Source organism: Vipera berus (genome assembly GCF_964194415.1).
Source record: "Vipera berus genome assembly, chromosome: 6".
Taxonomy (NCBI): Eukaryota; Metazoa; Chordata; class Lepidosauria; order Squamata; family Viperidae; genus Vipera; species Vipera berus.
The window spans coordinates 49,418,882-49,444,582 of record NC_138208.1 but is presented as its reverse complement, the minus strand read 5'-3'; the positions used below and the strand labels follow the sequence as shown (position 1 = coordinate 49,444,582).

The following is a 25,701-nucleotide window of genomic DNA, read 5'->3' as shown; positions in this document are numbered from 1 at the left end:
ATTTCATTACACTATTCTTGGATCACCAGTGCTTTAGTTTTCTGTAGTTTCAAAAACAGCCTGAGTACCATCAGTAATGTTGTATGTCAGTCCTGTGTATCCATATTCATTTCAAGCTTCTTAGTAGCAGCTTTTCAAAAGCAACTCAAAATATTAATGAAATAAGAGCAGCAAATGGTGCATACACGCCCTAAGTCAATTGCAAGATTTAAAGAATATTAAAAAATTATTAATTCAGTATGCAGAGATTTATCTACCTTTTATGAAAAGGCAAATTTCAAAATTCATATGAAAAAAGTAATATATTAAAACAACTACCCTTTGACCTGAGTGGTATGAAAGCCAATTTTTGAAGGAACATGCTTTACAGAAAATTACAGCCACAAGACTCCATGTGGTTCCCAATCCCTTTTCTTGTAGCCTCTAGAGCTTCCTCTGATCATGTGACTAATACGTGGCAACACACAGTTTGCTATTATTTGAATTAGGAAGCACAAAAACTGTACTTTTTAGTGTAAAGTAGACATAATTAAGAAAGAAGGAGGAAATTGCCAGTTCTTCATCAAACATAGAAAAACACCTATGAATTAGGCCAGAATTATCCAGTTTATCACTGGAGATCCAAATGTGGCAGAATTTATGTCTATGAGTAGAATCTGGACTATTAAGAATATTTAAGAGAGAAGTTCAAAGTCTAAAAAGGGTAAGGAACATATCTTGCAGCATGTGAGTTTCATATCCTCACTCTGGGAACAGACCAAAGGACAGTCATACTGTATTTTTTCGATTAAAAAACAATCAGGAGGAAAAATCCTTAGAGCAGAAATAAAGAAGGGCCAAAACAAAGGGTTTCTCACTTGTTACTAATGCCCATAGTACTCCAAGGATAAAGGACACAAATAGTTTGTGCTGGCAACATCCCCAACTACAAAAGCTTTTGACTTCCACAAACACATAAAGTATAATTTCTGATTACCAAAAGGGCTAGGGTTAGGGTTATCCTATTTTATACATAATATAATATATTTAAATATACATACCAATCCTACATTTAAATCACTACTAAGAACATTCTCAATAGTACTATATCATATTAATCGTACATATTTACCTCCTTCAGAGGTCCTGAAACTTGTTGTGTCACTTTTTATATTTCCATCACCAAATCTGGTACTTGCTGTTACATAAACACGGTATATCTTGTTATATTCTAAATCTGTCAATTCTAGTGATGGTTCAGATACATTGATATTTCTTGACATAATATTCCTAAGCAAACATATTAAAGAGAATTAAACAGCTGATTAACAAAACAAGCACTAAATAGTTCTATATGTTACTACATGTGCTAAACTGTAGAGTTTCAATTTAACACCATTGTGTTTCTTCTTAGTTCTTGGCTTAACCTGTCTTTCCAGTGCTAAAGTCATTCAGACATATTTGTATCATACTGGGTAAAAAAAATGTTTTTTTGTTCTCGTGAGAAATAGCTTTATTGTAGCAACATCTATTCCAGGGACATCCCCCACCATAACCACAATGAGACGGCACAGAAGGACCTGGGAGGTAAGAAGGAGTGGTGATCATGCATGAAATTAGCATTTAATTTGAATTCTAAGTTTAGAACTTTTCTTAGAAAGCAACATAAAGGACTAGTAAAGATTCTTATGTTACATTACTAGTTCAGCATCTCAATAATGCATAGCTGTTTAGTGTATATAACATCATGTTATATGAATCAAAGGCCAGAATGTGGACATGAACTAATTGCAGATACCAAATGCTGAAATTTGTTCAGTTACTTTCCACCCTCATATTAATAAGTAAAAGTGAATTGGCCATTTGCTACTAGTGGCTGCAGGACTTGGGTTTGGCTAGTCTAAAGAAAAAGAAGAAATAGGGAAGACATGATAGCAGTATTCCAGTATTTGAGGAGCTGCCACAAAGAAGAGGGGGACACGTTGTTCACCAGAGCACCAAAGGGCAGGACAAGAAACAATGGTTGGAAACTGATCAAAGAGAGAAGCAACCTGGAATTAAGGAGAAACTTCCTGACAGTGAGGACAATTAACCAGTGGAACAGATTGCCTCCAGAAATTGTGGGCGCTCCATCACTGGAGATTTTTAAGAAGACGCTAGACAGTCACTTGTTTGAGATGGTATAGGTTCTCTTGTTTGAGCGGGGGGCTGGACTAGAAGACCTCCAAGGTCCCTTCTTTGTTATTGTTGTTAGCTACGAAGTCATGTCCGACCCATTGAGACCCCATGGACAATGTTCCTCCAGGCCTTCCTGTCCTCTACCATCTTCTGGAGTTCATTTAAGCTCACGCCTACTGCTTCAGTTACTCCATCCAGCCACCTCATTCTCTGTTGTCCCTTTCTTCTCTTGCCCTCAATCTTTCCCAGCATTAGGCTCTTCTCCAGTGAGTCCTTCCTTCTCATTAGGTGGCCAAAGTATTTGAGTTTCAACTTCAGGATCTGGCCTTCTAAAGAGCAGTCAGGGTTGATCTCCTCTAGGACTGACCGGTTTGATCACCTTGCAGTCCAAGGGACTCACAGGAGTCTTCTCCAGCACCATAGTTCAAAGAAGTCCCTTCTAGCTCTAATCTATTCTAATATAAGACAGGATCCACTCCATTCAGTGACAATCATTAACAGTACATGGTAGTGTGCTAGAGAACTACTAAAAATTCTATTTGGTGTGGCAACATCTTGGTTTTGAAATCATGATTTCAAAATGCTTGAAGAATCTAGCCAGCATTAATTTCTAAAAAAAATTAGTTGTCTATATTTAAGCTCAGTTAAAATAAATTGTTTTTAATTATTCACTAATATTCAAGTATGTGGAATAAAACATGAATTAAAGGTTAAGGGAAAACATTTCTTAAGTAGATAAAATCTTAGCATGAATTACAAAGTTAAGGGAAAACATTTCTTAAGTAGATAAAGCCTTAGCATTTAGGAAAATCTTACCAAATATAAACTGTATAATAAAGGATAACTCCATTTGGCTCAAGTGGCGGTTGCCATGACAACACCACAATGGCATCAGCTAACTGTTTTACTGTGAGCAATCTTGGAGGGGAACTAGGAGCTGCAAAGTAAATATGCAATATATTATTAATTATTGCTACAGCAAATTTAAGTGTCTACAGTATCATAAGTTACATTTATTGTATTTGAAGCTGTTTGTTTTAAAATGGCACTTAAAAAGAATAATTTTACATGGTGGTGCAAATCATCTGTTTCTTTGATTCTGAGAAAAAATAATGTTTTATGAGAAAATAGAGCAACAGGAATATCATAGTGATTCACCTTCAAGTTTATTGTAATTTGTTTCCTGGTAATAAAATATGAATTTAATTGATACAAATCAATATAAAATAAATAATTTCCCCTGAGAAGGGTGAAAACCAGTTAGCATTACAATGGAAGACAATACAAAACGCGCCATTTTAATTTATATACACCAGTCTTAATGTGTGGGGGGTGGGCATGTGCGTGTGTGTGTGTGTGTGTGTGTGTAGCTTGAAGAATCCATCACAAGATGAAGGCTTCTCCATTGAAGATTATAAACTGTAAACTATTATGCTGATCTAAGGCAGAATTGTAGATATTTCTCAACTTTTCATTCTAGGGCTGAAAGAGAACAATTAACCCAAAGTCACCCAACTGACTTCCATGCCTATGGGAGGACTAGTATCCCATCAAGCAATCCAAATCAAGCACAGCAAGACAGTTTACAACTTAAATGAATATTATTATGCAGCAAAAAATGCAGCAATACATACTCAATATTCAGTAACAGAAAAATATTCTATATTCATTAAGTCGCAGATTAACTCCCAAGCACATTAACCTGTTATATAATAGACCATGTAGAGTATTCATTAACTGAAATAAGATTTAACAGTTGATCCTGACCCAGTCATATGAGTTTCTGATATATAATTACAACCTGCAAACATCTACACAAAGAGATTCCATTATAAAACACATTAATATGCTAGTTTGGGAAAAGAAGAGATAATCTGGATACATAACACATAGCATAAAACTCCTGTGGAAAGAACTGGATTGAAAAGATATTAAAATAATACAATTAGCAAAATGTTTATCTTATCATCTGAATAAATTCATTTGTCTGTTGTTATTATTGAATAGCAATTGCATTTTCTTATAATAAAATATATTTTTATTCAGAACTTCTATTTACAGTAAATTAGAATTAGTTATTTTATGCTTTTTAAGTAATCTAATTGTAAAATTAATTATAAGTTAAATAATTGTAATTTAATGGATTCTTTGAATGAAAGAATAATACATGTCTTCAGAAAAAAGTGAATTCAAACCTACATAGTAATGGTATACCATAAAAATTATTTCTAAATATAGATTTCAATCAAATATTCCCTATTTTCTTACCCCAGTGGGGTACCTCAAAGTTCTATCTTAAGCCCAGTACTCTTCAATACCTTCATAAATGATTTAGACAGGTGATAGAAAGGTAACTCATTAAATTTGTAGATGATACCAAGCTGACAGGAATAGCTAATGCTCTAGATTAGGCTCAAAATACAAAAGGTTCTTGACAGACTTGAACATTGGACCATATCTAGCAAAATGAAATTCATTGGTGATAAAAATAGTGTTCCATATTTAGGCAAGAAAAACCAAATGTACAGGTTTAGTATAGGTGGTACCTGGCTCAATATTAGTAAATGTGAGAGGGATCTTAGAGTCCTAGTGGACAATCACTTAAATATGAGTCAGCAGTGTGCTGCAGTCAACATAGTACTAGGCTGCATTAACAGAAGGATAGAATCAAGATCATGTGAAGAGTTAGTACTATTTTATAATGTCTTGGTAAGACCACTATTGGAATATTGCAGCCAGTTTTAGTTTCCATCATATAAAAAGGACTTTGAGAGTTTAGAAAGAGTGCAAAGATGAAGAGCAAATTCTAGAAGAGCAACAAAGATGATTAGGGGACTGTAGGCTAAAATATACAAAAATGGTTACAGGAATTGGTAATATCTTGTTTAATGAAAAGAAGGACTAGGAGTGACCTTATAACAGTGTTCCAATACCTAAGGGACTGCCACAAAGAAGAGGAGGGCTCAACCTCTCCTCCAAAGCACCCGAAGGTAGAACAAAAAGCAATGGATGGAAACTAATCAAGGAGATAATCAACCTAGAACTAAGAAGAAATTTCCTCATAGTGAGAAATAATAATAATAATAATAATAATAATAATAATAATAATAATAATAATAATAAGAAGAAGAAGAAGAAGAAGAAGAAGAAGAAGAAGAAGAAGAAAAAGAAGAAAAAGAAGAAGAAGAAGAAGAAGAAGAAGAAGAAGAAGAAGAAGAAGAAGAAGAAGAAGAAGAAGAAGAAGAAGAAGAAGAAGAAGAAGAAGAAGAAGAAGAAGTAGTTGGAAGGGACCTTGGAGGTCATCTAGTCCAACCCCCTGCTCAGGCAGGAAACCTTATACCAGTGATGGCGAACATTTTAGAGACCAAGTGCTCAAACTGCAACCCAAAACCCACTTATGTATCATCGGGTGCCAGGTGGGTGTGGCCCATTGGGTGGGTATGGCCAATTGAGTGGGCATGGCCCATTGGGTGGGCATGGCTGCGGTGGTAACGGCAGACTGGGTGGACCTAAAAAGTTCAATCAATAAATTCCAACTTTGGAAGACCTTTTTTTCCCCACAAGAAGTTGAAATTGATTGCACGCGTGCCAAGGGTTCGCCACCACGGCCCTATACCATTTCAGAAAAATGGCTGTCCAGTCTCTTCTTAAAAACTTCCAGTGTTTGAGCATTCACCGCTTCTGGAGGCAGGTTGTTCCACTGGTTAATTGTTCTAGCTGTCAGGAAGTTTCTCCTTAGTTCTTGGTTGCTTCTCTCCTTGATTAGTTTCCATCCATTGCTTCTTGTCCTGCCTTCAGGCGCTTTGGAGAATAACTTCTCTCCCTCTTCTTTGTGGCAGCCCCTGAGATATTGGAACACTGCTATCATGTCACCCATCGCCCTTCTCTTCATTAAATTAGACATACCCAATTCCAGCAACCGTTCTTTATATATTTTAGCCTCCAGTCCCCTAATCATATTTGTTGCTCTTCTCTGTACTCTTTCTAGAGTCTCAACATCTTTTTTACATCATAGTGATCAAAACTGGATGCAGTATTCCAAGTGTGGCCTTACCAAGGCATTGTAAAGTGGTATTAATACTTCACGTGATCTTGATTCTATCCCTCTGTTAATGCAGCCTAGTAGCACTATGTTGGCTTTTTTGGCAGCTGGCTCATATTTAACTGATTGTCCATTAGGACTCCAAGATCCCTCTCACAGTTACTACTATTGAGCAAGGTACCACCTATACTACACCTGTACATTTGGTTTTTCTTGCCTAAATGTAGAACCTTACTTTTTTTCACCACTGAATTTCATTTTCTTAGATAGTGCCCAGTGTTCAAGTCTGTCCAGATCCTCCTGTATCTTAAGCCTATCTTCTGGAGTATTGGCTATTCCTGCCAGCTTGGTGTCATCTGCAAATTTGATGAGTTCCCAATCTATCCACTCGTCCAAATCATTGATGAAGGTGTTGAAGAGCACTGGGCCCAGAACAGAGCCCTGGGGCACCCCACTACACACTTCCCTCCATGTAGATGCAGTTCCATTGAGGACCACACACTGAGTACTGCCGGTCAGCCAGCTACGAATCCGTCTGGTGGTGATGCTATCTAACCCACATGTTTCTATCTTATCAAGTAGTATGTTGTGATCTACTTTATCAAATGCCTTACTGAAGTCCAAGTAAATTACATCCACAGCATTCCTCTGGTCCACTAATTTTGTCACTTGCTCAAAGAATGCGATAAGATTTGTCTGGCATGATCTGATTTTGACAAACCCATGTTGGCTTTTAGTAATGATTTTGTTTGCCTATAGGTGCTCGCTGATTCGTTGTTTGATTATCTTTTCCAGAATCTTCCCAGGTATTGAGGTCAGGCTGATAGGTCTGTAGTTTTCTGGATCTATTTTTCCCCTTTTTTGAAGATGGGAACTACATCAGCTCTTTTCCAATCCTCTGATAGTTCCCCAGTGCTCCAGGATCTTTGAAAAATATAGTTCAGTGGTCACGTCTGCCAGTTCCTTGAGAGCCTTGGGGTGTAATCCATCTGGTCCTGGTGATTTGAACTCATCTAGGCTGGACAGGTGCTCACTTACCATTTTCTTGCCTATCTTAACTTGTTTTTTATGGCACTGTTTTTGATAGGTTGGACTGTTTTTTCTCTTTGCGTAAATTAATCAGTGGAATGGCTTTCCTTCAGAAGTTGTGGATGCTCTATCACTGGAGGTTTTTAAAAAGAGGTTAGACAACCATTTGTCCAAAATAGTATAGGATCTCCTGCTTCAGCAAGGAGCTGAACTAGAAGATCTCCAATGTCCCTTCTAACTCTGTTATTCTGTTATTCAATATTTCTGCTATGCCTTTTTTTACCTCCTTTGAGATCCCGATGTCCACAGACAGCCCAGGATTATAAATTACCACAATCAAGTCTAACCTTAAAACCTGGATTTATCCAAAACCAATGAACTGCATTAAAAAATATGGAGAATCTGTTCTCAAACATACTCATAAATGTTTATTTGCTTATTGCAATCTTGTGTGCATCATTTTACTTTTATGTGTCCTGTTATGATACATATTCATTATATGAGTTATACAAGTGTTAATTAAAAAAAATCATTGTGCACGTCTATAAAATACCTGCTGGGGCTTCAATTCCAGATTAAAAAAATCCCCCCAATTAGATTCAATTGACCAAAGTATTAAATTATGGAATATTTTAATTTTATTAGCACTTTAATTACTAAAATTAGTACAATATATTATCAGGATTCATATTATTGAATATTCATTATATATATTATTATGAATAATAACAAATATAGCCTTTTGCATCAGATGCTCAAATGTTTTAGTGATAAATATTATCACTATTATCATTTTATTTATCACTATTATTTAGTGATATTTTCATGATAAATATAGGCATTTTATGATTCCATTCAAGTTTATTTTATCACATAAATTATCATCATATTCCTAAAGCAGGTCATATCACTTGAGTTATGCGTGAAATGAAAACAAGTTCTCAGCTATGAAGGAATTTGTGAAATATTTTGAATAACAGTCAGAACAGTATGTACTTCCAAGAAATTACATTCCAAACCTTTTAGTTTGGTTTGGGGGTTTTTTTGTTGCTGTTGTTGCTTGCGTTGCGCTGCCTCTTAAATTTTTATTACAAGTAGATCTTGTTACTTAGAAAGGGCTTATGACTTATGAAAACTCTCCCTATAATAAAATGATGACTGTAAGCACCTTGTTCTCTATCTATTGAACTGTTGTATTTCAATTTTCTATTATTTTGAAGCAGAAAAAAAACCTATTCTATTTTTAAAAAATCTCACCCTGCTCCAAAAAACCATTAAGTGAAGTTCCCATGTTCAAAAAAGTTCTCCACCCCTAAATACTAACAGCATTTTGAGCTTCCATTAAGCTTACAGGTATCCTTCTATAATGCACTTTCACTCCAGCATAACCAACTGATATGAAAACAACACAATAGTCAGTGATGTAGACCTTACCATCTTCATCAGTTATTATAGCCAATGGTGCACTCTGAGGTCCTTCACCTTTTACAGTGCTTGAAGATACTTCAACCAGATATTTTGTATATTTTTTTAAGCCTAAATAAAGAATATACATGTTATGTATATATACTGACACTTATATGCCTACTTATGCTATTTTGATAATTTCATATGAATCAATGTAAAGAAAAGACTTGAATTATAAAAACATAATATAAAGACTTTAATTTATAGACACAGAAATCACATTATTTATTTGTTTGTTTGTTTGTTTGTTTGTTTGTTTGTTTATTTATTTAGTTTTATATACCGCCCTATTCCCGAAGGACTCAGGGCGGTTTACAGGGCAAAGTTAAAAGACAAAATAAGAATTAAAATAGAATTAAAATTAAATTAAATAACAATTAGTAGCCCAAAGTTTAAAAATTAAAAGTTTAAAAATTAAAACCCCTCAGTCCAGGCCAGATAAATCAAATAACCAAGTTTTTAGATCCCGGCGAAACGAAAGAAGGTCGGGGGCGGTCCGGAGTTCCACAGGCAGATCGTTCCACAGGGCAGGTGCGCCCACCGAGAACGCCCTTCCCCTGGGGATCACCCGCCAGCACTCATTGACCGGCGGTACCCTAAGGAGGCCCTCCCTGTGGGAGCGCACAGGACGATGGGAAATTGATGCCGGCAGCAGGTGCTCCCTGAGATAATCTGGACCCATGCCATTTAGAGCTTTATAGGTCATCACCAGCACCTTGAATCTCACCCGGAAGGCAACCGGAAGCCAATGTAGCTCACGGAGGAGAGGTGTTATATGGGAGTATCGGGAGACTCCCATCACAACTCGCCCGGCCGCATTCTGCACCAGCTGAAGTCTCCGAGTGGTCCTCAAGGGCAGCCCCATGTAGAGAGCATTGCAGTAGTCTAACCGGGAGGTCACGAGCGCATGAGTGACTGTGCATAGGGCATCTTATTTATTTATTTATTTATTTATTTATTTATTTATTTATTTATTTATTTATTTATTTATTTATTTATTAATGGGATTTATATCCCGCCCTATCTCCCGAAGGACTCAGGGCGGCTAACAACAAAACATATAATAAGTACAGAAATTAAGATAAGAATAAAATTGAAATCATCTGTGCAATAAATTAAAATTAAAAATTAAAAATAAATTAAAAATTGTAAATATAATTAAAATGCCTGTCAGTCCAGGTCAGCCTGGTGGAATAGGAGTGTTTTGAGGCTGCGGTGAAAGGACTGGAGATTTTGGGCCATCCGAAGCTCAGGGGGGAGCTGATTCCATAGGACTGGCGCTCCCACAGAGAAGGCCCCCCCTGGGGGTCGCCAGCCGACATTGCCTAGCTGATGGTACCCTGAGGAGGCCTTCTCTGTGTGAGCGTATTGGGCAATGGGAATTCGTTCCCGGCAGCAGATGGTCCTGCAAGTATCCCGGGCCTAAGCCATGTAGGGCTTTAAAGGTAAGTACCAGCACCTTAAATCTCACCCGGAGGGCAACCGGTAGCCAATGCAGCTCACGCAGGAGGGGTGTAATATGGGAGTATCGGGGTGCTCCCATCACTACCCGTGCAGCTGCACTCTGCACCAGCTAAAGCCTCCGGGTGGTCTTCAAGGGCAGCCCCATGTAGAGAGCATTACAGTAGTCTATACGGGAGGTAACGAGTGCGTGGGTGACTGTACGTAGGGCATCTCGGTCCAGAAAAGGGCGCAATTGGTATATTAGGCGAATCTGGGCAAATGCCCCCCTAGCCACGACTCCAATATGATCTTCAAAACTGAGTCGTGAATCTAGCAGATTGCATGCTCTATCAATGGGAGGTAACATCTCTCCTCCTATAGTCAAAGATGGAACCTCTTGGACTAAACGAGATGACGGTATGTAGAGCCACTCAGTCTTGGCCGGGTTGAGTCGAAGCCTGTTCTTTCCCATCCAAATCTGTACCGCTTCCAGGCAACGGGACATCACATCGAGGGCATCACTGGGTTGGTTCGGGGTGGAGATGAATAGCTGGGTATCATCAGCATATTGGTGATATTTCACCCTGAAGCCACGGATGATCTCTCCTATCGGCTTCATATAGATGTTGAACAGGAGGGGCAAGAGCACCGATCCCTGAGGCACTCCACAACTAAGGGGCCTAGGGCTTGACCTCTGCCCCCCTGCTAACACCGTCTGCGAACGGTCCGAGAGGTAGGAGGAGAACCACCACAGAACGGTGCCTCCCACTCCCAACCCCTCAAGACGACGCAGTAAGATACCGTGGTCGATGGTATCAAAAGCCACTGAGAGATCTAATAGGACCAGGACAGAGGAATAACCTCTATCTCGGGCCCGCCAGAGATCATTCACCAGTGCGACCAATGCCGTCTCTGTGCTATACCCGGGTCTGAAACCCGATTGGTATGGATCCAGATACTCAGCTTCCTCCAGGATCAAAGGGAGCTGTCGTGCCACCACGCTCTCAATGACCTTCGCAAGAAAGCGAAGGTTGGAGACAGGACAGAAGTTGTTTAAAATAGCTGGATCCAATGCAGGTTTCTTAAGGAGGGGCCTTACCACCACCTCTTTCAAGGCGGCAGGGAAGTACCCTTCACTCAGTGAAGCATTGATAACTGCTAGGAGCCAGCCTCGTGTAACCTCCCGAGATGCATAGACTAGCCAGGAGGGACACGGGTCCAACAAACATGTGGCGGCACTTAGTTTCCCCATGATCTTGTCCACTTCATCCGGAGTCACAGGATCAAACTCTTCCCAAATGTTCTCGGCCAAATTCATCGTTTTCCTCTCGTCAGATACTGCCCAGTCAGAGTCCAGACCAGCCCGAATCTGAGCAATTTTGTCCACCAGATATTTACTAAATTCCTCAGCCCGTCCTTGTAGGGGGTCCTCTCCCATCCCTTGATTTAAAAGGGAGCGGACCACTCTAAATAGGGCGGCCGGGCGGTTATCTGCGGACGCAATGAGGGTGGTGAAGTAAGCGCGCTTTGCCACCTCCATTGCCACAAGATAAGATCTAGAAAAGGATCTTAACTGTGTTCGGTCAGACTCGGACCGACTGGTTCTCCAAATGCTCTCTAGGCCCCTTCTCTGGCGTTTCATCTCCCGCAGGTCCTTGGAGAACCAAGGAGCGAGTCGGGACTTGTGCCGGGTCAGAGGCCGCAAAGGGACAACGCGGTCGAGAGCCTCCGAAGCAGCCTGTTGCCAGGCATTAACTAAGGACTCGACCGGGCTGTGGGAGAGGGAGGTGGGAATCAGTCCAAGCGCCATCTGGAATTTATCTGGGTCCATCAGGCGCCTGGGGCAGAACAATCTGGTCGGTTCCGCCTCCTGACAGCGGGGGGTGACGTGATGGAGGCCCAACCGCAGGAGATAATGGTCTGTCCATGAAAGGGGTTGCGATGTAGGAGTAACCCCACCCAGTCCATTAAGCCATTGCCCAGAGATAAAAAATAAGATCAGGTATGTTTCCTCCCTCGTGAGTCGGGTCCTGAGTAATTTGGGTCAGGTCCATGGCCATCATGGAAGCCATGAACTCTCGGGCCACCTCCAATGCACTGCCCAGGGAAGGTAGATTAAAGTCTCCCAGAACCATAAGTCTTGGAAATTCAACCGCCAATCCTGAGATGGCGTCAAGTAGCCTGGGTAGAACCGTTGCTGCGCAGCTTGGAGAGAGGTATACCAGAAGTAGGCCCAACTGACCACCACCTTGGTCCAGATAGGGCCACAACTGGCACACCAGGCGGACCTGGGCAAAAGCCCCCCTGGTCACGTCTCCTATATGATCTTCCAAAGTGAGCCGTGAGTCCAGGAGGATGCCCAAGTTGCGAGCCCTATCAATGGGGGGTATTGAGTTGAAGCCTGTTTCTCCCCATCCAAACCCGGACCGCCTCCAGGCAACAGGACATCACATCGAGGGCATCACTGGGTTGGTTCGGGGTGGAAAGAAAAAGCTGGGTATCATAAGCATACTGATGATACCTCACCCCGAAACCACGAATGAGCTTGCCCAGCGGCTTCATGTAGATGTTGAACAAGAGGGGAGAGAGAACCAACCCCTGAGGAACTCCACAAACGAGAGACCTCGGGGCGGACCTCTGTCCTCCCGTCAACACCGACTGCGAGAGGCCCAGGAGGTAGGAGGAGAACCACTGTAAAACAGTGCCCCCCACTCCCAACCCCCTGAGACGCCGCAGTAGGATACCATGGTCAATGGTATCGAAAGCTGCTGAGAGATCTAACAGGACTAGGACAAAGGAGCAACCCCTGTCCCGAGCCCGCAAGAGATCATTCACCAGCACGACCAATGCCATCTCCGTGCTGTACCCAGGCCTAAAGCCCGATTGGTACGGGTCTAGATAATCAGTTTCCTACAGGAACAAAGGAAGCTGATACGCTACCACGCTCTCAACAACCTTCGCTAGAAAGCGAAGGTTGGAGACCGGATGATAGTTGTTTAAAATAGCCGGGTCCAGGTCAGGTTTCTTGAGAAGGGGCCTCACCACCACCTCCTTCAAGGCGGCGGGGAAGATACCCTCTCTCAAAGAAGCAGTTATTACTGCCTGGAACCAGCCTCATGTCTCCTCCCGAGCTGCATACACCAGTCAGGAGGGACACGGGTCCAATAAACATGTGGTGGAACTCAGTCTTCTCATGATCCTGTCCACATCATCCGGGGTCACAGGATTGAATTCATTCCAAATGACATTCTCAAGACCGCTCGATTCCTCCCCGTCAGTCTCCACCCAGTCAGAATCCAAACCGGCCCGAATCTGAGCGATCTTGTCCACAAGATGATGACTAAACTCCTCAGCCCGCCCCTGCAAGGGCTCCTCCCTCACCTCCTGATTAAGGAGGGAGCGGGTCACCCTAAACAGGGCGGCCGGGCAATTATCTGCGGATGCAATGAGGGCAGCAAAGTAATTAGACTTTGCTGTCCTCATCGCCGCAAGGTAAAGCCTCGTAGCGGTTCTCAACCGCAATCGGTCAGATTCAGACCGGCACATTGACACAAATGCTAACTGTATCTGAATGGTAACAAGAAACAATGGATGGAAACTAATCAAGGAGAGAAGCAACCTGTAATTAAGGAGAAACTTCCTAACAGTGAGAACAATTAACCAGTGGAAGAGGTTGCCTTCAGAGGTTGTGGGTGCTCCATTACTAGAAGCTTTTACGAAGACACTGGACAGATACTTGTCTGAAATTGTATAGGGTCTCCTGCTTCAGCAGGGGTTTGGACTAGAAGACCTCGAAGGTCCCTTCCAGCTCTATTCTGATTGATTGTTTCTTAGGATGAGGTTTTGAAGTGGGTCCTGACATTAGACAGGATCTGCAGTAACAGTCAGCCTGGAAGGAAGAACCTTACCGGAGGACTTGGCAAATCATGTCAGACAACGGAATAGAGAGAGAGGAGTCTGCAATGGGGGGGAAGCCTCCCGCCGAGCAGACCCCTGCAATTACTCCAGCTCCAGTTCCTCAAGCTCCTTGGAAGAGGAAATGGCAGCAGAACGCCACCACAAGCTCAGGTGGTCAATGGGCATTGGGAAGAAGGAAAACTGGGAGAAGAAGGCCAGAAAGGTGACACTCACACAGGGCAGTCATCAGCCAGCCTGGAAGAAGGAGATGGAGAGGTCCCTCCATTTTAGCAAAGATGAGGAGGACTGCCTGATGCCCTCCAGCCGATTTTTGGAATAGGCAATCAACATGATGAAGAGAGCACTCGACTCCATGAAGGTGGAGAAAGCCAAATCGTACTGGGGCACCATCTGCCTGGGGTCCACTGGGAGAACCAACAAAGGGGAAGCCAAGCCTGAGGTTCCGGATCCCTCCAAGGGGACCACTGAAACTGCTGCTGTCACTGCTGCTGCAACCATGCTCCACAGAGCGGCAACTACAGACAGAGAGGGGAGATGACACAAGCGGATAAAGAGATACCGCTCCATCCAGAAGTTCCCACTGCTGGATGTGAAGTTCCATGGGGAGTCATGGCACCTGGGATTCTTCCTAACCCAGGTACTAAACTACATGGAGGAATACAGTCATGACATCCCAAGTGACCAAGCCAGGGTTCGCATTGTACAGGCAGCCTTGGATGGCATTGAAGCGGACTGGGTCATAGACCTCCATGATGCAGATGTCCCGGAGCTATTGAATTTCAACAAGTTCGTGGCTTCCCTCAAATGCTGATTTGAAGACCCATCAGCTGACCAGAAGGCCCGGGAATGGATTAAAAACACTGAAACAGGGCAGATGACCCATGACGGAATACACCCAGGAATTCTGAGCCCTGGCCAGCAAGCTGAATTGACCTGAGGACATCCTACTTAGCCACTTCAAGGATGGATTGAATTACGACCTCTATGACACCTGCCTCCCTCGGGGAGATCCTTATCTGCTGCAAGAATGCTACGTCCCAGCTGAGGAAGCTGAGATCAACCTGGCCAAAAGGCAATGCAGAGGAAGGAGATTGTAGGGGAAGTCACCATTGGAGCTGACCCTCAAACCAGCAAAGCAGTCATTGTCCACTAAGAGAACCACCAGATGCTTCAAATGTGGGAAAGAGGGGCACCACGCTGCCAAATGCCGCTCACACACCCCTACTGGAAAACCCAACCAGGCACTGGCTGGAAAACCTATAAAGACACTGGTGAAGCTGAAGGAGATGGCCATGAAAGGCATGAGGCCGTCAACTTTCCTGCCTCAGCTCCATAAGGAAAGGGAACTCCGGCTGACACCGGAGGAACGTCCCATTCATCTGACAACAACTCCGAGGATGAACCCCATTGTGCCCCTCACCAGGACAGTAAAACTGTTAGCCCCTGACATGCCCGAAGCCATAGAAGTCAAGGCATTAATTGATTCTGGTTGCATCCACTGCCTCATAAACCCAAAGTTAGTGGGGAATTTAGAAATTCTGGTGAGGAGGCTGAAGAAACTAATCTCATTTGGTCAATTAGATGGGACCATAGCAGGGGGGATGCAATGCTACCAGTTCAACTCACCCTGGGGGACCACATATAAACTATAACATTTGTGGTAACCCCTGGCATGGAATGTCCCATAATTCTGGGCATGGTATGGCTGACCAAATGGAACCCACAGGTGGACTGGAGGACAGCAGAGCTTAGATTCCCAAAAAGGGAGTCACCCAAGGCACCCACCCAGCCCCAACCAGGAGAAAACCCTGCTGAGAAAGCCACAGTAGGGGGAGAAAAGGAACTACCCAAAATACCAGAGGAGTATAGAGATTTGGCTGAAGTATTTAGCGAGGAAAGGTCTGATGAATTGCCACCTCATCGGCCCACACACTGTGCAACAGAAATCAGACCGGGTGCAAAACTCCCCAAGCTTAGGTTGTACTCCATGAGCCTGCAAGAATTGGAGGAAATGCAGAAAATCATAGATAAAAATTTAAAAAGGAGTTTCATTCAGCTGGCAAAGCCGAAAACTGCCGCCCCTATACTGTTTCAAGAAAAAAAGGATGGGAATCTTTGCCTCTGCATTGATTATAGGGCTTTAAATGCAATAAGCGATATCAACCTATATCCTCTCTCCCTCATGAAGAACATGTTATCCCACCTTTCAAAGGAGAAAATTTTCACTAAACTGGACTTAAGGGAAGCTTACTACCAAATCAGAATAAAGGAAGGGGACGAATGGAAGACAGAATTCAATTGCCCTTTGGGGTTTTACCAATTTCAGGTTCTACCTTTTGGCCTGCAAGGAGCTACTGCCGCATTCATGCAGCTGATTAATGATGTACTAAGGGAGCACCTGTACAAAGGGGTACTCGTTTACCTGGATGATATCCTTATATTCACTGAGACCATGGATGGTGGAATGCCAAGCCGCATTTGAGAGATAAAAAAAGCTGTTTTCCATAGAGCCAGTGCTAAGACATCCCGACAGCAATAGACCTTTTGTAATTCAGGCAGATGCCAGCAATGTAGCTGTAGGAACTGTAGTTTTGCAAGAAAACTGCGAGGGGACACTATAGCCTTGTACATACACATCAAGAAAAGTCACCAAAACAGAACAGAGGTGGGCAGTCTGGGAAAAGTGTGATGGGCTCTTCTCACTTGGCGGCACTTTTTGGAGGGGAACAAAATTCCTTTCCAAATGTGGACCGGCCACAAAAACCTTGAAGCACTAAAAACGCCCAGGAAACTAACCCCTAAGCAAGCACGATGGTCACAACACTTCCACCATTTCAATTTCACATTGAAACACCTGCCGGGGGGGAACTTTCTGGCAGACGTGTTATCCAGAATGCCACAATATAACAGCACTTGGGCTAGTGTAACCAAGTCACTCATGCCGGGGGAAAAACTGGCACCATGAGTAACTACCCGAGCACAAGCCAACCTCCCAAAGTCTTTAGCGAGCCAAGCAGGAATCAAGTTTAGGAAAGTGCTGGAAACCGATGAATGGTTCCTAAGCCACAAAAACCTATGCACCATCACAGATGGACTACCAGAGACTAGCATTCATGCAACTATGCCATGACTCAAAATCTGCAGGCCATTTTGGCTTTGTAAAAACATCACACCTAGTTAAAAGGCAATTTTGGTGGCCATCAATAAAGAAGGACATTTGAAGCTATGTAGCTAGCTGCCCAATTTGTGCATCAGCAAAAAGATTACAAGGGAAGTCACCTGGGTTGCTGCAGATGGTGGCAACCTCCTCAGCACCTTGGAAGGAAATCTCCATGGACTTTTATAGTGGAACTACCAGAGAGCAGCGGAAACACAGTCATCTGGGTTGTAACAGACTTATTTTCCAAACAAGTGCATTTTATTCCCTGCACAAAGATTCAAACTGCAAAAACACTTGCAAACCTGTTTGCTCAGCACATATATTGATTACATGTAACCTCCGATAGAGGGGTGCAATTCACGTCAGAGTTCTGGAAAGAATTTCTAAGTCTGTTAGAGACCACCTGAGGACTGTCATCTAGTCATCATCCACCAATGAATGGTGGGATTGAATGGTTGAACTCAGTACTAGAATAATATTTAAGATGCTTTATTAATTACCAGCAGAACAACTGGACCGACCTGCTTCCGTTCACCAAAGTTGCCTACAACAACGCCATTCATTGCAGCACAGGCTACACTCTGTTCCAAGTAGCTACGGGACAAAGCTTTAACCCAATGCCAGAACTTCCCTCTGCAGAACCTGCAATCCCTTCATTAAAGGAATGGATTGCACAATAAAAAAATACCTGGCCAGTCATCAGAAAAGCCTTAGATGAGGCTATGCAAGCATATAAAACGCAAGCAGATAAAAAGAGAGTTGAACCAAAACCTTTTACTGTGGGGGAAAAGGTCTACCTATTCACCAAATACCTAAAATCATTACAACCCTCCAAGAAACTGGGTCCCAAATACATAGGACCATTCTCCATTATTAGAATTATAAACCCGGTAACAGTAGAATTAGAACTCCCAAAATCCCTCAGGCAAATCCATCCAATTTTCCACTGCAGCCGTTTAAAACTTAAGCAGCAGTCACCATTAAGACCAGCTGTTGCTCCTCCTCCTCCTCCTCCTCCTCCTCCTCCTCCTCCTCCTCCTCCTCCTCCTCCTCCTATTATGGTAGAAGGAGAACAAAATTTTGAAACTTGAATAAAGAAATCCTAGATTCTAGGAGATACCATGACTCCACTCAATACCTAGTAGGGTGGAAACACCTTCCATCCTTCCAGAATGAATGGGTCCACAAATGTCATATTAAAGCCCCTAAAATGCTTAAGAAATTTCACACTGAATACTCGAACAAACCAGACTAACCTATGTCTGTATTTGTCTCTTTTTTCCCCCACTGGTGGATCTCTTTTTTTAAGGGGGGCAGGATGTCAGAACCCATATTTCTAAGGGGCTCTTTCTAATACTGATTCTAAACTCCATTCTTTCTATTCCTCTGGGTTCTGTCATACTCCTGGAAGGGAGGGGGGAAACACTGTGGGTTGCTTCTTTGTTTTTCTCTATCGCTACAATGTAACTCTTTCGCTGTCTCTCCATACACACTCTTTGAACTATCCTCCCTTGATATCAGCTAGAAAGGAGGAAGGAAAGAATGCGCCTCCAGGCATTTGGCTTATCTCCTGTGCAGAAGGGAAGGTGCGAAGACAAACAAACACCGCTATAACCTTGAGACAGACCGGCGTTATCAGCATTTTCCACAATGAGCTTAACGTCTGGAGATTGGCCCATTCAAACTGACCGGATGAACTGTTGGGGTGGGGTTTGCTGGGGACTCCTTTAACCTATTGATCTGAGCGGGAAACCCTCAGATCCTGTCTATTATGCCTGCTATCAGCTTCTCCTAATAAATGTTCCTTTTGGAAGAAACTGCTTCCACAAGTTCTGCTTTCTTAGGATGAGGTTTTGAAGTGGGCCCTGACAATTTTAGAATAACTTAATATTTAAAATACTATTAATACTATTAATATTTAGATTAGGCACTAAAGTTTATATCTTTATCCCACAAGTTAGTTTTATATTTATATAAACATATACAGAGATATATGGAAATTTTATAAAATTTAAATTAAATTAAGTTTTTTAAGAACAAATAGACTATAAAACATGAAAAAATATATTTATAATATTGCCCTGAGTTTTATTCTTTCATTTTTCAGAGATATTTGATATCTTCTATGGTATACTAACAAACAAAATAAAAATCCTATAATGCAAAGGACAGTTAAAGCATTTGACATATAGTATATATTTCATATATCAAATATATTAATACATGAAAAAATAACTCTCATTTATACTACTCAATTCTTTTTTAAGTCACAACTATGACTAACTCTCTTAAGTGTTCAAAATGATCAGAAGTTGACATGAAATTCAGATTTCATGTCAAAATTTGGTTCGAGTCTTCTATTTAATATAGGAATTAAATTTGGCATTATAAAATATAGCACTGATTATATCAGTGCACGTTTGCTTAATTTTAGAGAAGAAAAACAATAGAAAATATTGCATATAATTACTTTGAATTATTCACGTACACGTTTAATGTCATGTGTATGATTATATTTGTTAATTTGATAATGAAAAATACATACATAGCATTTGATACAAACTCATCATAACACAGCTAGATTACTGTCATGTAAAATAATAAGGCAAAATAGTTATTACCTGTAATATTTAGGGACAGATATGTTGTGTTGATGACTCTTACTTCACTTCCATTAATCACTCTGAGATATATAGTGTATGTCTTTATAATGCCATTGGGGACAGATGGAGGAAAGTATGATAACTCTATTGCTGAAGAAGAAATGTTCCTGTAAGTTATATTTTGGGGTGGAAAGTCAGGTACTGAAATGAAAGAATTCAGAGAAAAATATTACATCCAAATTTTAAATAATTGTGTACTACAGGTGTACTACATACAAAATGTAGAAGATATAATGGTAACTGAAACTCAAATGTTATTTTGAGTTTTCGTCAAATGCTATTATATTACATAAGCCAATTAAATACAAAGCAACAATACATATTAACAATATATAGTCTGAACCTTGAGGGGCAGTGATCATGCAATATTGGAATTCAACATTATGCAAGCACAAGCAGATATGATATTGATGACATTACAGAAACCTGGTGCGATAAAACCTACAAATGGAACATACAGCTAGAGCAGGGGTCGGCAACCTGAAAAAGGAAAAGAGCCACTGGGAACCGGTTCCATCACACATAAAAAAAAGTGGGAGCCGCGTGCATGCGTCCATGCACGAGCATGCGCAAAAAATGTTTTGCGCATGTGCGAAACGGTTTTTCTTGCGCATGCACGGACGCACGCGGTTGCCATTTTTTAAAATGTGTGATGGAACCGGTTCCCGGTTGCGCGACGGCGACGGCCCATTTGCAGAGCTACCACCTTCGGCAGCCTGCAAACGTGCCGCGACAGCTTTCCCAAAGAGTGGCGCCGCTGCCCGTTCGTGCGGAGGTGCGCGTGCACCTCTCCAAAGGTTTGGGGAGGTGCGCACACACCTCCACTCGTTCGGAGAGGTGCGTGCGCACCTCTTGGAATGGGCAGCGGCACCGCTTGTTGGGAAAGCTGCCGCGGCCCGTTTGCAGAGCTGCCGCTTTCGGCAGCCTGCAAACGTGCCACGGCAGCTTTCCCAAAGAGCGGCGCCGCTGCCCGTTCGCGCGGAGGTGCGCGTGCACCTCTCCAAAGGTTTGGGGAGGTGCGCGCGCACCTCCGCCTATTCGAAGAGGTGCACGCGCACCTCTCCAAATGGGTGGTGCCACTCTCCATTTGGAGAGGTGCGCGCGCACCACTGCCCGTTCGAAGAGGTGCGTGTGCACCGGGCGGCTGGGAGCCACAGGAGACAGCTCAAAGAGCCGCATGCTCTTTGAACTTTTTGCTAGTAAATTAACTAAGGTATGTAGGAAGCACATCACAATAGTAATGGGGGACTTACCCTGACATCAATTGGGAGACAAACTGTGCACCAAGTGGAAGATCAAACAGATTCCTGACAAACCTAGCAGACAACTTTATCTCCCAAAAAGTAGAGAAGGGAACTAGGGGATCAGCCATAATGGACTTAATTCTCACTAACAGAGATGAAATGATAGAAGGTATTGAAGCTACAGGAACCTTGAGTTGGGGAGTGACCATGCAATATTTGAATTCAACACTATGCAAGCACAAGCAATAGAACATAGTCAAACTAGAGTCTTGGAATTTAAGAGAGCTAATTTCAATAAACTTAGAGCGAGCTTGGGAACGATTCCATGGATGAGAATCCTCAAGGGGAAAACAACTCAAAAAGCTTGGGAAATTTTGAAAAGTGAGATTATAAAAGCCTAGTCTAGCACAATACCAAAGAAGTAGAAAAATAACATCTCTCAAAACAAACCAGCATGGCTGCATAAAGAACTCTTTGTTAAATTGAAAGACAAAAAGGACAAATATAAAAAGTGGAAAGAGGGGCACATAACTAAGGCAGAATATCAGCAAATAGCCCATGCCTGCAAAGATGAAATGAGGAACGCTAAGGCTCAAAATGATCTAAGGCTTGTGACAAAAGTCAAAAATAGCAACAAAAAAAAGCTTCTATCAACATGTAAAAAACAAGAAAAAAGTTAAGGAAATGATTAGTCTATTAATGGGAGAAAGTGGCAAGAAGGTGACAAGAAATAGAGAGAAAGCAGAACTACTTAACTTGTTTTTTGCATCTGTCTTTACACAAAGGGAAAAAACAGTCCAAACTATCAAAAACTGTACCATAAAAAACAGATTAAAAACACATTAAAATAGGCAAGAAATGGTAAGTGAGCATCTGCCCACTCTAGACAAGTTCAAATCACCAGGACCAGATGGATTACACCCCAAGGTTCTGAAGCACTGTGATCTCAGAGGTGATCTCAGAGGCACTGACCTATATCCTTCAATGATCCTGGAGCACTGGGTAACTACCAGAGGACTGGAAAAGAGCTAATGTAGTTCCCATCTTCAAAAAAAAAATGGATATAGGAAACTACAGACCTATCAGCCTGACCCCAATATCTGGGAAGATTCTGGAAAAGATAATCAAGCAACAAATCAGCGAACACTTAGAGGCAAATAGAGTCATAGTCAAAAGCCAACGTGGGTTTGTCAAAACAGATCATGCCAGACAAATCTTACTGCATTCTTTGATCAGGTGATAAAGTTGGGGACCAGAGGAATGTTGTGGATATTGACAGACTTGAACATTGGGCTCTATCTAACAAAATGAAATTCAATAGTGAAAAAAGTAAGGTTCTACACTGAGGCAAGAAAGAGCAAATGCACAGGTACACTTATAGGTGGTACCTTGCTCAATAGTAGTAACTGTGACAAGGATCTCAGAATCCTAGTGGACAATCAGTTAAATATGAGCCAACAGTGTGCTGCAACTGCCAAAAAAGCCAACACAGTGCTAGGCTGCATTAACAGAGGCATAGAATCAAGATCACGTGAAGTGTTAATACCACTTTATAATGCCTTGGTAAGGCCACACTTGGAATACTGTATCCAGTTTTGGTCACCACGGTGTAAAAAAGATGTTGAGACTCATAGTACAGAGAAAAGCAACAAAGATGATTAGGGGACTGGAAGCTAAAACACATAAGGAACGGTTGCTGGAATTGGGTATATCTAGTTTAATGAAGAAAAGGACTAAGGGTGACATGACAGCAGTGTTCCAATATCTCAGGGGCTGCCACAAGGAAGAGGGAGTCAAGCTATTCTCCAAGGCGCCTGAAGGCAGGACAAGAAGGAATGTAGGGAAACTAATCAAAGAGAGAAACAACCTAGAACTAAGGAGACATTTCCTGACAATTAGAGAAATTAATCAGTGGAACAACCTGCTTCCAGAAGTTATGAATGCTCCAACACTGGAAGTTTTTAAGAAGAGACTGGACAACCATTTGTCTGAAGTGGTATAGTTTCCTGCCTGAGCAGGTGATTGGACTAGAAGACCTCGAAGGTCCCTTCCAACTACTACTACTACTACTACTACTGCTACTACTACTACTACTACTACTACTACTACTTATTATTATTATTATTATTATTATTATTATTATTATTATTATTATTATTATTATTATTATTATACAATGGATTAGCAAGCAATGAACCATCAAAGATTTGGTTTACCTTTAATAAATAAAAACAGAGGTACACTTTTCCTCAGTTCTTTAATTTTCTTTAATTTCAAATTCAGCTAATCTACATTCCATTGCATGTATTAAATCCTGATTTATTTATTTTACTGCTTTTAAAATAGTGACAAAAAGGGAAAAAGTGCAAACATAATTATCAGAAAAATACATACTTTGTCAAAAGAAAGGAAAAAACATATAGAAAATGCTTTTTAGCAAAAAAATGGAAAAAATCAAAAAAGGAAAAAAAAATGCTTGTACATAATCCTACACCCAATGGTGAGATTCAGCCGGCTCGCACCAGTTCGGCAGAACCGGTACCTAATTTTTTGTTGCCCAGGCCCAGAACGGACTTCCAGAAATGGCATCAACATAGAGAACTTGTTTTTCACATATTTGAATCCCACCACTGCCTACTCTAGTTACTTACCCACCTCCCCCAGGTAATATATGGGAACTACATATTTATTTTAATATACAGTCAGGAAGTTTTTATTTAGGAATTGCATTTCTCTGTTATGGCTGCTATTCTTTAACTTGCCTTGTTATTCATTTGGGCCTTTGGCTTCAGGATTCAAAATATAAAACTAAACATGATAAAAATGGGATTATACATATATAAGGTATATAATTGGAAAACTTCTTAATAATATACCAAATTGTAAAACAAGTAAGAACACAAAATAGCGTGGATTGAACTTTTCTGATATTCTGATGTTTGATACTGATGCAATCAAAACATTAATTGAAAGGGACTCACCTCTGATCATCAAGCAAGATACTTTGCTATGGTCATCAGATATTTTGAGAAATGCTTCATGGCATCATGTCACATTCAAATATAGATATGTGTAATTTGTAACCTAATTATGTTTAAAGAGGTAAAGGTTTCCCTGCCAGTTGTGTCTGATTCTAGGGCATGGTGCTCATCTCCATTTCTTGGCCAAGGGAGCCAGCATTGTCCAAAGACATTTTCCATGGTCATGTGACCAGCATGCTATACTCCAAAAATGCATGAAACACTGTTACCTTCCCACCGAAGTGGTACCTATTAATCTAATTGCATTAGCATGCTTTCAAATATGCTTTTCAGTATATTTAAAATTGTATCCATAGGGACAAAAGAATATTCTAGTATTTCCACTTACCAGTTTCAGCTGTTCTTACAAATAATGGGTCAGATGACTGATTCCCATGACCAAGGTGAGTGAATGCTCTTACCGAAATGTTATACAAAGTGTATGGGTTCAACTCATTTAAAATAAGATGTGTTGTTGTAGCATTTTTAATTATTAAAATACTGCCATTATCACACATGATTTCATAATGAGTTATCATCCCATTAGGCATTTCAGGTGGTAACCACCTTAAGTTGACTTCTGAGGCAGTCACTTCTAATGCCTCAACATTCTGAGGTGGTGAACTGGGTTCTTTCATTCAGAAAACAGAAAAAAAGTGAATGAGTATTAGGGTGCATTCATTCATAACTATTTTAAAATACAGAATTTATCAATTTGTGTTCTTTGTATTTTTATAATATATAGACCAAGATTAGGTAACCTTTTGTGAATTAAAAGACATATTAGTTGCCCAATGAAACCTTTGGTTAACAAATTTGTCAGTGTATATTTGAGCAAATATAAAACAACTTTTGGACATGCAAATGTACAACCTTTAAACAACCTGTCCTCTAGACACGTGGAAGTATAGTATATCCAATCTCAGCATATGCTCATACTTAAACATTTTTCTCAAACACACTAATATACATGCATATTTACATGCACACACAAGTGCACATACATATGCTCTTGTACATTATATATCTGTGTCCTATACTCACATCACATTCTTTCCTACTTGTTTCATGCAAAATACTCTAGTTTCACCATTACCAGCAGCAAAATGCAATAATTTTTGAACTGTTGTGATAAGTGGAAATTGCAAGCCATAATTCAGAATTATTAAAAACAGCAGAAATTCCATTATTCTCATCCTCATTGTCAATTTCCTCTACTTACTTCATCACTACAAAGACCTTCATATCACTGATGCTGATGCCTACTCTAATACCACATTTGCCTTCAGTGGTAACTTTCTACCTGTTCTCTCACAGTTAAAACCAGGGCTTTTTTGTCATAGAACACTCAGAATGGAGTTCCAGCACCTTTTTTGGATGGAACCTTATAGGGTAGGCAAGGTGGTTTGTATGACATGTGTGAGTTCAGGCACCTTTCTCTTTTACAAAAAAAGCACTGGTTAAAACTGTGCTATTTAGTTGATTACTCCACAGCTACATTTATAAATTAAAGTTAAGAATTAAAATTCCCTAAGTTAACTAACTCGTTCAGCCTGAA

The 25,701-nt window shown here is 41.1% G+C and overlaps 1 protein-coding gene across 1 annotated transcript in view; it reads right to left on the bottom strand.

Annotated features, from left to right (window-relative positions):
- Positions 1–25,701, bottom strand: part of PTPRQ (protein tyrosine phosphatase receptor type Q) — a gene marked incomplete at both ends in the record, with an annotated part of 121,039 nt that overhangs the window by 52,998 nt on the left and 42,340 nt on the right. Inside the window, 5 exons of the mRNA XM_081330626.1 lie at positions 1,112–1,269; positions 2,974–3,094; positions 8,663–8,764; positions 19,838–20,020; positions 24,493–24,774. Coding sequence (XP_081186752.1) covers positions 1,112–1,269; positions 2,974–3,094; positions 8,663–8,764; positions 19,838–20,020; positions 24,493–24,774 — 846 coding nt within the window. The remainder of the gene's footprint in view (positions 1–1,111; positions 1,270–2,973; positions 3,095–8,662; positions 8,765–19,837; positions 20,021–24,492; positions 24,775–25,701) is intronic.